Raw genomic sequence first — 17,189 nt, forward strand, 5'->3', positions numbered from 1 at the left:
TGCAATAAATGTATATTATAAAATAAATAAAGTGTATCCAGATACAATTTTCTTTCAAAGTCAGACCCAATTCTATTTTCAGAACAAAGTATCCAAGCCAAAATGATGAAATTAGACAAGACAACACCTGTGAAAGTGATGAAATTCTGATTCTGTTAAATACCATCTTGGCTGGCTGGTATTCAGAAGTACATCATCTGAGAAGCTGATGTGATGTCATTATATGTACAGCATCTACCTCATTTGCTCTGCTCTATATGTAAAGGTGCAAAAATCAAAAGAAATACTGACCTCTCAGATTTTAAATTTGAGTTTTAAACTGTTAAATTGGATATCGATTCTGCTTTGCAACCTTGCCAGTTTAACTCTTCTAGAATTGAGGATAACCTGGAGGATTTTCCTAACTTGGGATTTTCTTAACTGTCCTAACACAGACATTCAGACTGGTGTGTCTGCCGCATGAAAGATGCTTAACATGCCAAGATGTTATTTTTTTAGATGTTAAGATGCTTAAATGTTTAATCTTCCCATGTACATCTCACTAATAGATACTAGAGCATACTCAAATGTAAGGCTATAGAAAGAACGATCACAGTACACTGGATCCATTAGTGAGGTAATGTGACCAATTGGCAACCAAGAGAGTTTGAGGGACTTTTGAATCAAAGGAGAACTCACCTCTGAACACAAACAACACTGCCATCTGCTGCAGAATGCAGCATTGGCACATCTTGAGAAAGGAGAGAAAGAGAGACCAGGTTCTTCAAGAATCCATCTCTGGAGGCCTTACTTGCATAATCTAAACAGCAAAAATGCCCACCGAAAACCCACACCCGTTACCAAAATCCCCACCGTTAGAAGATGGGAGAAGTTCTGATATGATCCTCATGCTTGCAACTAAGATCAGGAAGAAGCTTAGGAGACAAAGCCTCAGGCAGGACAACTGATCAATTTGTGCTTAGGTGGTTAGTTGGATCGACAGGCCAGAAAGAGAACGCTTTCCTACAGCCATGCATCACTAATGCCTGCGTGCTGACAAATACATTCACAATTAGATTGCAAGGGCTTTGTAATGGATTCCTCATTCTGCTTCACGTTACCCAGTATGTACCACAGTGGTCCTCAACTCGTACTGCTGAAGAGCTATCACAATAGAGACACCCCTCACAAGAAGCTCACCATTTTTCAGTTCTCTCTTCGTGTCTATTTGGAGACAGTGGAAAATATTATTATTTTAGGACACCATTTTCTTTAACACTTTTTGTAAGATAATAGTCCTTATGCTCTGGGCCTGTTTCCATCACTTCTGGACATGTTCTCAGGTCATTGAGACTCCACAGGGAAACGCTGGCCTCACCAGGGCAATTTCCGCATACCTGGGTCCTTTTCAGACTATTGGGGCTGTTCCCATCATCTCAAAATAAGCCTTCAGCAGAGTCAAGAGCTTAATCCAGGCCCTGGCAGAGGAGCAGCCTGTCTAGGAGGTGAGATGTAAGAGTAAGAGGCCTTGGGCTGCCGCTCTGGTTGCTAACTACTTGCTCTGTATTGCTTGAGAGCATTAGCTGTGGGACAGATTGTTGGTGACTTCAAATACTGGACTTTCCTATTGGTAAGAAACAGTCAGTAAATGCCTGTTCTCCAGTAAATGCCTAAGTTCTCCTTAAGGTTGTTTTTTGAGCCCCACCCCCCAGCCCCTGAGCAGTGTTCTCAGAGGATTGATGCCTGGCTCTTTCCTCTTCAGAGCTGTGTTTGCAAAGACGTTGTATTCTCTCGCACCGTAGGCTATAGCTTAAGCCATTGTTAAATACCATTTAGCATTGTGTCAAGGCTTTTTTCTAGTGAACACTGTTACTTGTGTGATCTTAATCCTGTTTCCCTGAATGAGATGTTCTTATCTTGAAGACAGATAAAAATTCACCTTGTTTCATGTTCTTGTTTCATGTTCTTGTTTCTGAGAAGAATCTGTCAATAGCAGAATGTGGATGAATTTGTAGGGAAAGATGAATTAATTTCCTCTCTTTTCAGCATTCAGAGAGGACTGCGAGTTTTCTATGGATTTAGAGAAGTATTAATGCTGGCTAGAGAAGGTTACCGAGACAATTGCTTGTGGGGTTGAGATGATAGCTAGATCCCTAAACCGATCCATATTAAAAATAACCCTTATTTGGAAAGAAGCCAAGCGAATAGAGCAGTATATAAAGCTGAGAAAGCTTCCAGTGTCTCTCTGGACTCTATGGACAGATGACAGAAAGGTTTAGGAAGGTTATTCATGGCAGCTGAAAGGAAGGATTAATTCTCCAATCCTAGAATGATTCAAAAATGTGACCTTCAGCAGAGAAATCTTGGAAAACACCAACTCAAGAGTGCTCTGGAGTGGTGTTGGATGAAGGAAGCTTTTTATTTGGTCAAGAGCAGTCAGTTCCATGCAATCTCTGATGAAGTGAGCAAGCAGTCACTCATTTAGCAAGATTTTATGTAATGCTGTCATTGAGTCAGCTGTTCAAGGTAGCAGGGAGATGCATTAGTTTCATGTGTCATTTGTAACAAATTAGCTGACTAAGGCAAAAACCAGATGGACAAAATCCACATTTGCATTTCCAGAAAGCAGATGATTTTTGGCTGAAGGCCAATCTGATGGTGACAAATTGGTGTGCTGACATAAAATGCGTAGGTTAGAGCATAAGGTCTAAATACCATCATTAGAGTTATGCCAGAGATTTCTTTTCTGTAATTTGCAAAGGATAATACGGAATCTCCTTGGAACAGACTATAGTACATTCAGCGACTTCTTTAGAAGATGGTACACTTATGCTTCTTCATTTTCCTTGCTGGAAGTGAGAATAAGATATAAAATAGCATTTGCTAGAAGGCTTTCTCTTTCTTTAGAGCAAGAAGAGAAGAGGCTTCTTTTGGGAAATGAATTTGCAGAAAACCACGGTTCATCTAACAACATAAAAAGACACTTTTGCTGCCCTGGGCTATTATTTACAATAACTATAAATATCACATGCTCAACTTCTGTGTTGCAAGTAAGGGCTTCTGCATCATCTGATACGCGTGTGTTTGCAAAAGCAAATGCCATTTTTTACACGAAGAGTCCCAGTTCTTTTAAATCAAAATCATCATCAATCACAAGGCTAAACTGATGCCCTGACAGGCTTAGGCAGAAATGCAGAACTGCCTGGAGTGTTTGGGTTGAGGCCACTTGTTAGAGCACGTGAGTAGCCATACCCAGGAACACATGCATCCCTCTCTTCATCACACACACAAGTTTTGCTACAGATTTGTCAGTTGCAAGAACATGACTCAAAGTTATCATTAACCATACGGTAGCAAAACATATTTTCCAGGGCTTCTCCACTCCTGACACAATTAGGTCAATGGAAAAGATCCGTCTTTTTTGTGCGAGCAGCCTGCACTTGCCCGTAGGGTTAAAGGCAACTTACAACACACTCGCATGAATTTGACAGCAGCTATTCTAAAGTTGCCACAGGGCAGACGTAAACATTTTTGCTTTACAGCATGTTGCTTAAGTCTTGCCTGGGCTCGTTAGAGACAAGTGTAGATAGAGTCTACAGAGAGGAAAATGGAAATCACAAGTGATCATATCACAGGCTTGTCCTTATAATTCTCCGATAGAAGCTGCTAGCCTGAAAAAACATTACTTAAGTACAAATTCATTATGGTGTTCTGCCCAGAAGTACCTGCCGAAAAAAGTAAAATGAAGCTACAAACAGCATGCTTTTATGTGCTTGTGCCCTCATCTCTACTCCTTGAGTTTAAGGCAACAGTACAGAGAAGCACCGCTTTGTCAGCTGTTCTAGAAAATACCAGCCAAGTCCCAGACATACGTATGAGACATTAAACAGAGGTGTCATAAGCTACCTTTGAGGCTTAATTACTGCCTGTTTAATTAGTACATTTAGGGCTCCTCTGTGGACAGCAACTCTTTGCTTTAGAGGTACAGTGTACAAGGAGAGGTTGATATTTATATAAGCAGCACTAGCCTTTATTACTGCCATTTTTGGTTTTCACCAGGCAGGAGGGGTAGCCAGGCAAACTAGCAGTACACGTATTCTGTTGAACTCCCCCATCATGTGTTCTGCAAACTACTGGAACCTCAAGGTGCTAAAACAGTTCTTTCATGTTATTTTCCTGTGTAAAGGGCAAGGGGTACAAAATTACCGTACTCACATTTTCCCTTTTTGGAGGTACTGTGTGTCAGCTTCCCTCATAATCCCTTCCCCATCCCCCTAATTATATACCGTTTGGGTATGTATATAGTTATGTACAGAATACATGTCCTCATGCCCACCCTGATGTCTCTTCCAACTGTTGACATGTTCTCTCAATTTATATGTGAAAAACAAGAGTGTTGGAAAACAACCTCTCGGGAAAACACTGATGATTGTTCTCTGACCTCAGGCTACTCCATCAGGAACAGTTAGCTCTTTGTCGGGGACAGAAACATCAGCTGGACACGTACAAACTGACTGGGGATTTGTTCTGGGTCTTTGCCTCAGAAACAAAATGAGAATTCACAGGGGGCTTGTGTTTACCTAGGGATTAATTGCCCCCCTTTCAAAGCAATACTTCTCTGCACTCATGACTGGGGTAGATTTGTTGAGATTTGCCAAACTGTCATGGCTGGGTGTCATTTTTTACACGGCCTTCCCTACTCTAGAGAAAATAATTACTAGTACACACTTGACAGGGCGACAGTAATGTAACAGCTGACCTTACACAAGCACGTGCCTTTTCTTGCCTGCGGCTCCTGAGCAAAGACCACGAAGTAGCATGTTCTGCTGCTCCGAACCGCCCTGCCGATTTTCCTGTTTGACCCAAGCAGAACAACAGGTAAAACTGACAGAAAGTTAACTCTGCAAAATAAAGTTACAAAGCATGCAGAGAACTGGTTCTGCATTTCAGGCCTTAGCATGTTGGAATAGGCTCCATTAGTAAACCACTCTTTACACCACGCTGCTTCTGTGGCTTTAGAGAGCTTTGTGGCTTTAGAGATAGCTTTGCAATTGCTATTTGGCATGGTTTGGGGTTTTTTTATTTCCCCCTTTCAGAATAGAAGTGTTTCAGAATAGAATGCTTTCAGCATCCTGATGAAGCTCTCCGCAAACAAAGTGTGTTCTCCATTAAAAGTCACTCTCAGCTATTGATTTAAAATGTCCCAGAGAGCTTAGCTGAATTTGGCTGCAAGGAATTTGCACAAACCATTACAAACACGGGAGGTGTTCTCAGAACTCAAACTGGGAAGTTTAATCTGCCCTATTGTGCTGGTACCTAAATATGTCTGGAGCTGCAGCTGGTTAAATGAAGAGCCCAGCTTCACTTTGTGTATTATAAGCAGGATAGAATTTCACAATAGCTTTGTATAACCCCTTTGTGCAGATACCCAAGGGCTGGGGGGGCTGTCTCAAATACCGCTCAAAACAGCTAGTCATTACAGAACACTGTCTGTCTTTCATAACATGCCAGCAGAAATCTCGTGAGGATGGCCTTAGCTTAGTTTGCACCCAGATTTCTACCTACCGTTTTACCCCAGGGGTAAAAAGGAAAAGCTGCCATCCCATACCACCACTCTCATGTAATCTGAGTCAGGGGGAGGGTCATTATTTATGTGGAATTCTTTCTCTCGAGAGCACAAAACCTGCCGCTGACCCTGACATCAGCAGGCACAAAGCCATGGAAACCAGAGGAAGTTACACAAGGGTGCGAAACTGTTCATGGAGCCAGATCACACACTGGACCCAGTGTCGCCTCGTGGGCAGGAGGTGGGGCTTTCGGCATTTGCGTGGGAGGTCTCCAATGAGACCCAGAGGAGGACAAGGCCACAACCTTCTGGTTTTCCTAATGGCATCTCCCTCCAGTAGGGCTGAGGCATGGGCGGAGTTTGGTGAAACTAAAATAAACACCGACAGGCAACATCCTGTGAGTATGTGCAGCCTCAGAAGGATAGACTGCAATAGCTAGAAGCCTAAGTACAGCTTAAAATGTAAGTATGTCTACTTTCTGCGCTTTCTTAATATAATTAGCGGGTTGAGGAATGGCATGTTCTGGCTACGCTTACTTGCTGCATCAGTGTAACCTGCGAAGACGCCTGCTATGCTTTCTGTCCCTTTGGCCCATGTGTTAACAGACGCAGAAAAAACCCAGACACCCAACAGTAATATCTACATGAACAGCTGGAAATCGCAAAGCTAAGCTTTCCTGTACATCTAAAAATTAATTTGACTGCAAATATTTGGAGGATTCTTCTCACTTCTCCCCCCTCCCCCAAGCATTGTTTTATGTAATTCAAAAATATTTTGTACATGCAGTCATCGACAGTACTGGCCATGAAGTTATAAAAGACAGAGCTGAGAGAGATCTAAGCAGCAGTTAAGAAAAGGTGTGTTGGGGAGGGGCTGGAATTGGCAAGTACAGAGACAAGCCAGCTCCTACAGCAGCTACTACCTCAGCATGTGTTAGAACAGAGGAACGTTTACTTTTCTGCTTTCTAACGCACCCAGGGAGCACATGAAGAGAAACTTGTTTGCTATCAAGGGGAAAGCAAAGTGACAGAAAAGCAGCATCAGCTTGGCCTTTGAAACAGCAATGGATAAAATAAATTACTGTAGGAAGTTTCAGTATAGTTGCTCACATTTACTTCTAATAAAATGATTAGATTCCTGCTTTATCGCTATGCTTTGTTAGTTTGTAAATACTAATGACAAAAAGTGCATTAGAGTACAACTGTCCAGCTTGGGACAGCAGTCCCTGGTGAGCAGTCATCCTGGTAAAGACTGCTGAAGATGACGTATCTTCAGGCTGGGACAGGGAGGGGGAACTGCCTGCTTTGAACCGCTGGCAGCAAGTGTCCTGCTGCGTGGTTCTCTCATCTTCCCTTGCTCTGCGGTGGCGACTGAAGGAGCTGGTAGAAAATGCTCAACACGCGACTGCTCTGTGCACCACTACTTTTAAGGATTCTAAGTGAAATCAGTGCCAGCAAGGTTGTTTGGGTGTTTTTTCATTTTTTTTTCCTAAAAGCTTTTCGACCTCATAGATCCCAAAGAGAAAACTCCTGTAGCCACTTCTAAACCAGGGTACAGAGGGGGATTAATAGTATTCCACAGTATTCTATGTGTCATAAGAAAATGGAAACAGGTAAGAAAGTAGTCCGGTAGTAAAAGGCAGTTCTTGATTTTACAAAGTAGCCATGGTACAAAAATAGCCATTCACAAACATCACGTTAAAGATGACGTACCTTAAAGACCTTACCACTGGAGGTGGGACATGCTGTGAATCACATCACTGCACCTTTAATACTAAAAGCCCATGAAAAAAAGTAGAGCTACAAGTGACAGAGCAGTGGCTTCTCCTGTGGGCTGCTTTAAACAGTTGAGGAAGCAGAGAAATGAAAATAACCTGTTTGTTCTTATCCAAGAAACCCTGCAATTAAGTTATACTCTGAGAAGACAAAGTACTATGACCTAAAAATCAAGACAATTGATGAATTAACTTCATGCTGTCTTTGTAATATGAAGTGCAAAGGATATCCTAATGTAATAGAAAGCAGAGACTTTCTCAGGATGTAGGTTATGCACTACGATCTGCCTGGTATTGACAGAAGTCATAAATCAAGGCTCCTAAAATCTCAAGAATTTTAACCAGATGTGATTACGTCAATAGCGATCTTGATTATTTTCACTTGCTTTACCTTGGGACAGTGACAGGAAGTTGAGTGTTTTCACGTTTTCAGCTTTTTCCTTTTGTGTGTAGCGAGGAAAGTAGCTACATATTCATAAATACAGAGGATCTCATCTATTCACAGGACTCCAGGGCTAAAGGCCTTGAGCAAGGCATCAGCTATTATGAGAGGCCCAATAAAGTTATGGGCACAGTCAATCCCAGAGTAACCATCAACACCAACACCTTTTCATCCAGGAGCAAAGTGGCTGAACTTAGGAAGTCAGTTTTACTTACAGATTTCCACATACCTGCCACTTGCAGAATCTCGACCTTCGGTTTTGCAGCCAGGAAGTTCCTTCACTTCAGAGAAGCAAAGGCAGCACATCCTGACAGACATACACTCCCACATCAGCCTAGAGGTAGTTTCTTGGTCCCGGTTCTGAAAAGGATTTCAGCCCTTACTGTTGAATCATTGGGGATAAGCTGCGGAAGCCAGGACTTTCAATTTTCTAGAAAGCACCTGTGTTTTGCCTGAACTTTTGCAGTTGCTTCTCAATGTAGCATTATGAAATGTTGGAGACCAGAGGCTGAGGAAAAGCTCCTTGACATTCAGCAGAAAAGCTTTCTTCTGCTCCATTTATACTGCATTGATTGAAGAAAGGCCAATGAGCTCTGTCTGCCTTTCAGCTTTGGCAAGATGATCAAATCCTTCAAGCAAACGTTTCTGTCCCTGGACCTGCAGTCCCCTCGGTGGACCTCAGCAGAGACGATGGTAACCACTAATGGCCAGGGGAACAGAGCTCTCTGCAGCCAGGGTGCTGCAGAGCTAGGGTGGATTTGGGATTGTCTGTTCAACATGGAGGAGCGGGGAAGCATGGTTTTGCAAGGGGAGGCATCAAGCAATTTCAGGTGGGGGGATATCCCTAGCCTGCAGCTAAGAGGCTGCCCAGTATTATCTGACATACACAATACTTTCATGCTGGTTTGGAAGGAATAGCTATTCATTTATGTCACCTTTAGTATTCATGTCATGGTTACTGTGACTTTTGCTACCTTTCAGGCAAAGGATTATGAACTGCGTCAGTACGAGACGGCAAAGTGGGTCAGCACGGTCATTAGGGGAGAAACACAGAAGGAGGCGATGCGCCAAGGCTTCTGGAAACTCTTTCACTACATCCAAGGGAAGAATGAGAAAGGTACAATGAGCTGGTTTTGAACTGCAAGAGGCACAAATGGGAGATGAAGCTAAACTGCATAAAAGAACAGATGAGCTGTTATACACAGCAAGTTCCCTTTCCTGATCTAACACCCCTATGACTCCATTAGGCCATTCTACCCATGAGATTGCTTTAGTACCTGCTTTTAGGATAAGCCTGCATCCCATTTTACAGCTGCATTCAGGCACTGTCTTTGCTTGCAGCTCAGACTTTTTTTTTTTCCCTTTCCTGTCCTCTAGAAATGAAGATTGATATGACCGTACCTGTGACCTGCCTGATAAAATCTGCCTGCACAGACTTCAAGATCTCTTTCTTTGTGCCATTTGAACACCAGGACTCCCCACCCCAGCCCACCGACTCAGATGTGTTTATTGAAGAGCGGAAAGCAGCAGCCATCTTTGTCCGGTAAGCAGCATCAGCATGGCTCACAAATGAGGGTAGCTACTGAAACAGGTTTGTGTACCAAGAACCTGGACTACTTTTTCTTACAGCTGATTTTTAACCATGGATATATCCTGCTGTTCAGAGCCTTGATGGGCAAAACCTGAGCATTTGGATATCTTTCTTATGCTTGGGTGTGACCAAGTTTTGAAAGGTTCATTCTTCAGCAGACTCTTGAATATTGCATTGAATGGGTTTTCTACAAAAGCTGCCTACAAAATCCTCTTCTCTTGGGCAGATTCTGTGCTACGGAACATCTAAACACTCTTCCAGCCCCCTTTATGTCTCACAAAACCTGCATGGCAGATCTCCATTACAGAAAAAGCACCTAAAGCTGCATTTGCTTTCTCCGCATTTATTAAAGCCACAGGCAACAATCTATGTCAGCTAATGCTCTCAGAATTTGAAGCAACTTATTTTTTTAAATCCTACCTTTTAAAACAGCATACATAGCCATATGCTCCCTGACAGCTAGTTCTGCATAGTTTACTTAATAACTACAAACTGCATCAGAAGTGCTCAAGTTGAAAGCCTGAAGTTCCCTTCTGTGAAAATAAATAGCAGAGGCTTGAACTCCTAACAAACCTCCCTTTTCACTTCTACCAGGTCCTTTGGTGGATTTGCCTCCCCAGAGAAATACGCTGAGGAAGCTGAAGTCTTGGCCAGAATCTTAAGAAACAGAGGCCAACCATTCCATGAAGACTTCTTCTATACTGCAGGCTATGACAGTCCCTTCAAGCTCTTTAACAGGCACAATGAAGTGTGGTATTTTAAGAAGTAATATGGTGGTGGTGGGGAATATTAAGAGGCTACTAATCAGCTCTGGATGGAAGCAGACCTTATTAATGGCTTTTGCTTTAGTGCAGAAGAGATTTAATTTGCACGTGGACACAGGATCATGTCTAATTTGTTTTCTCTAGGATGGAATACTATTCTGGCTAAAAAGATTTCAGCTCTTTCTACAAGACATAATTTAAATTCAAGTCAACAGTACCAGCTGGAGTGGGAGGGGGATATGGCAAACCTATTCCTCTTAATGAAAGGTTCTAGGGAACACTTAATAATCTGAAAATATTCCTGCAAAACAGTTTGGATGTCTAGTTTTACTTCTCATTAGAAGTGCCACAGCAATAGCTCAAGTGTTGTGGAGAATGAGTTCTTCATAGAGCTGACTTTCCCCATATTGATATCACTCCTGAGACAGAAAAATGAGGGAAATTCAATTTTTTCAGAGGAGAAGCCTACCATTAATGAATTTTGGGAAGCAGCAACACTTTAGCAGGCCCTAGTGCCTCATAAGCAGTAACATTTTTCTTTAAATAGTATTCATAAAATCCCCCACCTCTCTGCTCTATTATTTTTTTTCTTTCCCTCATGGAAGCTGGATGCTGTGTTGCTCCAGACTAATGCCAGTGATCAGACTAGACCAAGAGTCCATTGGAAAATGGTTAACAGTGTCCAAAGCTGTATGATTATTATGTGTATATCATCCACGCCTGAATACACAATACCAGACTTACTGCTGGTCTGTAATTTTAGGGGCAAATACACAAACATTAGTGTTTAGCTCTCACCTACAAAACACTAATTATACTTCAGTTACTTAGCTTTGTCCAAATGCTGGTATTGGTCAGGTCAACTGCAGTCTGCACACTAGCAATACCAGACACTTAAGTCTTCTGCAGGACTACCATTTAAACTACTTTAGTCCCTGCTCTTCCAAGTATTTGAAGCTTTTATAGAGTAGCCTAGAGCTGTTTCAAACTGTTCAAGTCAGAAAGCAGTTCACAACAACAGGCAGAGTTTACAAATTTTTATTGGTTCCAACCAATACCAGGCAAAGCAGTGTGGTAAAAAAACCTTGGCTTTTTTAATGCTGTTCATTCAAGTGTAACCCATTATTCTGCAATCTTCCACCTATTAAGACAGACATAAGAACAATTATAAGGCACCAAACCAGCACAAGAAGCTTGCTGAACAACTCAGACCTTAGATTTTCATCTCTGTTCAGAGAGAGAGTTCAAGCTAAGGTTATCATCATTTGTTCCAGCAAATAAACTTTATTATTACTACAGTTACACTCACCTCTTCTGTTCTTCATACAGTAGTTTCAAAGTTGCCTCCTCACCTGAAGCAAGAAAACACAATTAACATATGCAGTAGCACAACTGTTAAAAGCTCCACAGCAGCTTTGTAACCTCAGAGAAAAAGTGGAACGGAAATGGCAATATCACAGTAATTCATTTGGCAGAATCGAGTTTCATCAGTGGCTACAAATGCTCCCAGAAGTTTCTAACAGAATTCATCTGATATATGGTCTTACCCAAGCAAGTTGCCAAAGTTGCAGCGCAGTCCTTTCCTAAGAAAGAGAGAAGTTTCAGAATAACAGATATCACTATATGCCAGTTTATTTTCTATGAAATTCTATTCACCAAACTGATTTTACCTACAAGGAGGCTGCATTTCAGCTGGCAACTGACAAGAACTTCAACACCCAAACAGGATACACAAAGCTTACAAATTCTAACTGAATTGGAAATATAGAATTACTAATATTGGAACAATCAGGGAAAAGTACAAAGCTACTGCTTGCTTTGTGATACTGTCCCTCCCCAACAGAGGGTTGTATTCAATGAGTTTCAATACCTAAAGTACAAGTCCCATGGAAATCATCTCAAAAAAAAAATAATCTATCCTTAAAAGTGAGAACCAGTCTGTTGAAGGAAACAAATTTGTACAGCAATCATCTAGAACTTGACCATAAGTTTGTGTACAGCCAACATAACCAAGATTACTGGGTAGTGACAACCACAGCATATAGGGTTTGTTTTGTTTAATTCCAGAGTGCAGTGGTATAGTGCCAGTTCACAGAATAGACAGATCCATCAGATATTTAGTTATGACAGGAGTTACATTTGCTGCTGTGCATTCTGCTGTACTACATTATCAACACTGTATTGGCTAAGTGGTCTCCACCAATTCAGCTCCTTTACTATTTCCACTGTGTGAAGACATCAAGCAATAAAACCCCAGTTTTTAAAGAATCACTGAGGCAACATCTTCTGTTCATACAAACGGAACTCTACATAACATTTACCACTGACTGCAGTTCAGAAATTGTCACGGTATCTGCTCAGAAAGAGCCCTTCCTTTTCAAGTCAAATTCAGAATTACATCGAAGTGCATTCTTGCCTCAAGCACATCATGTTTATTCCCACAGTAGCTGAGTGGGAGAATCAGAATACAACAAAGGAACACAAATCAGATCTATTATAGAACTAATTTTAGGCACCACTATCTAGGCATTTAGCACAAAGACAATATTCCAGTAATTATCCAACCCCAGGTACTCCTCACTTACCTGAGACGTAAGTTAGTCCTGTTTCTCACACAAACTCCCCATGAGCTTCACCCTGCAACAAGTGAAATTTTATTAACACTCTCCTTGGCAGTGCTTCAAGAGTTAGTTTGAATGCATGTACTGTTTCAGTGCAAGAGTCCTCCTCAGCCTCTTTCAGAGAGATTCCCATTGCTTAGAATTAATCATCACAAACAGTACATGCTTAGAGAAGCTTAGTAGTTTGTTACTTTTGTTCCTCCTTAGAGCAGGACCTGACCTCAGCATTTCAGACCTTACCCCCAACCACGTCTTCATTCACATCACGTAAAAGCTCTAGTCTAGCCAGACAAATAATTTACCGTTTCAACTATTTAAGATCAGTGCCGCTCCCTGCAAAAGCCCACTACTTAATTTAACTCATAAAAAGATCAATTGCAAATAATAGTCCTGGTTTTGTTTAGCACAAGCTCTGCACTACCAAGTTACCACATTCTTCCTTATCAACTAGAAACTCAAGCAGTCCATAGGGGTTACATTATTTCAACTGGTCTATACTATTTCTTTTCAAGTTACAGAAAGCAGATAACATTCACAAGCAGTACAGTCTTACAGCAACCGAAAAGCAAGCAGCTTACCAAGTAAGCATCTGTCACAAAGCATCCGGCAGTCCTCTTATTAAGGCTTCCAGAAGCATCTTTGTTAGAACCATTACTGTCTCTTATCACCATCTTTGGCCCCAAAATACAAGATTCAGTCTCTAGCACCTTGGGTAAATGAACCCTGCAGGCTGCTGGTAACCTGTGATCTACTTGGTAGAGGTAAGAAAATCCTCAGGGAACCTTCTGCTTAACACCGCAGCTACGCTGTGAGTAGAGGTCAGTATCAAGTTACCTCCCCATCACCTACCACACAGTTCTGACTAGTCATATGCATTTGCTGGCAACTTACCTTTGCTGGTAGCACTACAAACTGCATCGCTTCACAGCTCCACCACACCAGCCCTGGAACAAAGCAAAGTATCAGGAAAGCACACAAGCAAGTACTTAAGGATGAGATCTAGTCAGGTGCCTGAAGTCAGATAGAGCTAATTGCAGACCTCCATGGTTGAAGTCAAGGTAGTCACATCTCATCACACAGGCAGCTCACATTGTCAGTCACTGGACAACTATCTGCTTAGGCTAAGGCTGCTATGGGGAAAGAGGGCAAATACACAAATAGCATTACCCAAGCAACTTCATGAGCTCACACCCACCCAGTGAAGAGTTTTGCACAAACCAGCCTGTCAAGGCTGGGCCTTAGCCAGCAGTTCTCCCTTCCTGTTTGGCCAAGATGCAAGAAGCAGCCAACACCAGCCCCTTGCACCTCCTCCCCAGCTGAGATACAGTTAAATACTTCATTTCCTAGGCATATATTTTTTAGGCTAATACATGGAAAGTTAAAACAAATACTTACATCATTATGAGAAACACTTTGTAAGCCTGCAAAAGAAGAGCTGCTATTAGACAGAGTCCAGCAGAAAGTTTTAGCGTGGCTGAAGTTCCAGTGGAATACTGTATCAGCATTTAGTCAAGTTTTATCCTCACTGGGATCAGAGACCTGATTCAACATCATGTACAGTAGACCACAACACTTTCATCCCCTTCCACAATGGGGGAATGCAAAGCCCTCCCCCAGCACTCCCAACACCCTTGAGATGTTAATTTGTCAACTCCAGAGACAACTGAACTCTGCCATTTAGAGGTTTGCTCTTTTCTGCAGAATACAGCAACATGAACTTTGCATAAACATCTAAGTTGGCCTAAACTGAGAAAAGCAGGTGGTCAGATACTAGATTTATAGTACTGCCACATTCACCACATTTATTCTCAACAGGCACATGCTAGAAATCTTTAACACCACAAAACAATTACTTAATGCTTTTCTTGTGAAGCACAGGGGATCTGATGGTACACCTAGGGTACTAGTATTTTTGCTTCAGATTTTCTAGAAACAAAATGCTCAAATGCAGCACAGCCAAGCATAGCATCCATCTAAAAAATGTTTTGCAATTACCTTCAATTAGCAAGGCCTCAACTTTGCAACACCAGTAACAGATCAAGTAGCTTCTCACACCGGAGGCACAGGTACCCTCTTGTCTAGGGCAGCCTGCAAAGCAACAAAACACTTACAGAACTTGGAGCACTATTAACAAATCAATCTAGATTTTGTATTACTGAAATAGCAAGTTTTATCAGCTGTATTTGTGCTTCACTTCACAAGCACAGCCTACTCTTATCCTTCCAAATACATCCTACAAAATTTTTAATGCTCGGCCCATTTACTGATCTTCTGAGACAAATTTTCAGAACACATTCACAGAGCAAAAGGAAGTAGTGTTTCACTCTCAGCTTTCCACAGGAATTGTCTGTCAAACTCAGCCTAAGGTACAGGGGGCTGCAGCAGACAGGAGTGAACCACAACAGCGTGATCACCACAGGTCATCTGCTGAATCATGCCACCATCACACACAGCCTTTTCACACATCAGGGATATCAATTACTTTTCACAGGCACAGGCAATACAATATTTACCTTGCAGAGCTTATAGCTTCATCTCCCAGTGCCTGCAACAAAAGAAATTAAAAAAAAAAATCAGATTCCCTCAGCTTCCATGGCCAAGCCTACACCTCCTAGCAAGGGATCACAAGAGGTAGATACATCAGATAGGAGCGAAAGACAAAGTTGTTCGTCACAGGATACTCTGCTGAACTATGCCATCATCACTGCATCTGCCTCAGACTGACAGTACCAAGGCAATCGCCTCTTGCAACAGCTTCGAAAAATTAAGTTCTCCCAATAAAACATAGTAAGAAATACTCCAGAGTTTTTGAATACTAGCAAGCATCAATTGCTTCTGCATGTTACAGGAAACTGATCCCAAAGCAGTTCCCTACGGTTCTCACCAGGTGATGTTTCTTCTGCAAGTCTTCCAAGTGCACAATTCAAAGCCTGGAAGAAGGAAAAAAAAAACCTTATCAGCAGCATATTCAGAAGTCAAACCATCAAGAGGAATTCTAAGACGTCGTGCCTCAGAGGAAAGTTATGGTGGTAAAAGTTCTCATCACTCTCTTGGTCAAGAGTAGCAAATAAGTGTCATCATTGTGGCACCAGAGGGAAAACCTGGCTCCGGGCATAAAGCCTGCCTACTAATGCTAGTAGAACAAAAGATACTACCCAGACAAACACTAAGCACCATTTTATGTTGAATTTTCAAGAATATTTCCTACCTTGCAAAGCGGCATCAAGCCTCCATATTCGGTGGCAAATCTGGAAGAGATACAAACTACTTATTGCTGTGGACAGTGCAACAGCAGTAGCGAAGGATAAAAGGTATCTAGGGTGCTATTGTGGTCTGTTTGACAGCTGGACTAGTGATTCAGAAACGGAAGCCTCACATCCACCTTCCAGTACAAGGACATGAGTTTCCCAGTAGAAGAGGACTGCCTGACGAGACACCACAGGCCATCACTGGATTACAAGCGCTGGTCCTGTAATTTACTGAGATACAAAAGCACTCCAGGCAAGTTGCTGGAAGAGTACCTACATATTATTTCTCAACTTAAACTCCGTATTTCAGAAGTAGTGTCACCGAAATCAGGAATGAGCCTCTTAACACTAATGTCATCTTAAGAAGCAGGCACTCACTCTATTCAGTGCTGGGGACATGGACGATCTCTCCACCCAAGATGTCCACTGAATGCGAGATTTACAGAAACTTAAATCTATACAGAATATGCATAGTCACTACATTTCCCAGAACTCATTATCATATTTATATCACCCTAGCACATGCATATTAAGTCCATTAGGGGATTCATGGAGGGTCTTGGGTGGTCCCTAGTGGTGTTCAGTGGTGGCACAGGTGTGAGCTCTCGGTTGTTCTTTCCATACAAGGCCCTGACTTGGAGCATCCTGTTTGTCCCACTCTTTGACCACTACAGCTGGTTTGAGCTGATAATAGAGAAACTCTTTGTGTACATTCGGGAAGATAAATGCAGAAGCTTTCTGCAACAGCTCCATTTATTTTGCAAGCTTAAGGATGTGGTATTCTTCACTGTTTGTTCTTGCTCCTAATTGCAAGAGGCACTTTTAATCTTTTAGTTACACATTTACATATCCGCTAGACTCTTAGTTCCTGGTTGTAACAATTCCCCGCTTTGAGACTTCCAAAGTTCATCCTTTGGGAGTCTCACCTAAATTGGTTATATAATATTTTTGACCTTCAGGATTACAAAGACAACCACAACAAGAGGTGATTAGTGGTAGACAGTGAATCATTAGACAAGATATGATAATTATGAAAACTATCATAATAATAGCAACAAACAGCTGTTTAGCCCGTGGCAAGTTTGGAAGCCAGTTGGTTAACCAAGACCAATCAAGTCCTTCCTTTTTTTTAATTCCTGAAGCCAGATCATGTATTTGTTTAATTTTCCCTTCATCGATTTCGGAATTATCAGTTAAATTGAA

The 17,189-nt window shown here is 41.9% G+C and overlaps 1 protein-coding gene and 4 non-coding genes across 5 annotated transcripts; 1 reads left to right on the forward strand and 4 right to left on the reverse strand.

Annotated features, from left to right (window-relative positions):
• Positions 1 to 5,870: 5,870 nt before the first annotated feature.
• Positions 5,871 to 10,230, forward strand: HEBP2 (heme binding protein 2). Its single transcript, XM_074598626.1, has 5 exons — positions 5,871 to 6,007; positions 8,371 to 8,455; positions 8,744 to 8,879; positions 9,140 to 9,305; positions 9,948 to 10,230. The coding sequence occupies exons 2-5, from the start codon at positions 8,381 to 8,383 to the stop codon at positions 10,120 to 10,122; spliced, it is 552 nt and encodes a 183-aa protein (XP_074454727.1). The 5' UTR covers positions 5,871 to 6,007; positions 8,371 to 8,380; the 3' UTR covers positions 10,123 to 10,230.
• A 1,306-nt stretch (positions 10,231 to 11,536) lies between these two features.
• LOC141748108 (small nucleolar RNA SNORD47) lies at positions 11,537 to 11,613 on the reverse strand. Its single transcript, XR_012588917.1, has one exon. It is a non-coding gene; the product is annotated as a small nucleolar RNA SNORD47 (small nucleolar RNA).
• A 1,207-nt stretch (positions 11,614 to 12,820) lies between these two features.
• LOC141748097 (small nucleolar RNA SNORD79) lies at positions 12,821 to 12,899 on the reverse strand. Its single transcript, XR_012588907.1, has one exon. It is a non-coding gene; the product is annotated as a small nucleolar RNA SNORD79 (small nucleolar RNA).
• Positions 12,900 to 15,370: 2,471 nt separating this feature from the next.
• On the reverse strand, positions 15,371 to 15,451 carry LOC141748110 (small nucleolar RNA snR60/Z15/Z230/Z193/J17). The gene has a single exon (XR_012588919.1). It is a non-coding gene; the product is annotated as a small nucleolar RNA snR60/Z15/Z230/Z193/J17 (small nucleolar RNA).
• A 293-nt stretch (positions 15,452 to 15,744) lies between these two features.
• Positions 15,745 to 15,826, reverse strand: LOC141748095 (small nucleolar RNA SNORD24). Its single transcript, XR_012588905.1, has one exon. It is a non-coding gene; the product is annotated as a small nucleolar RNA SNORD24 (small nucleolar RNA).
• Between the last annotated feature and the right edge of the window lie 1,363 nt (positions 15,827 to 17,189).

Source organism: Larus michahellis, chromosome 8 (assembly GCF_964199755.1).
Source record: "Larus michahellis chromosome 8, bLarMic1.1, whole genome shotgun sequence".
NCBI classification, from domain to species: Eukaryota; Metazoa; Chordata; class Aves; order Charadriiformes; family Laridae; genus Larus; species Larus michahellis.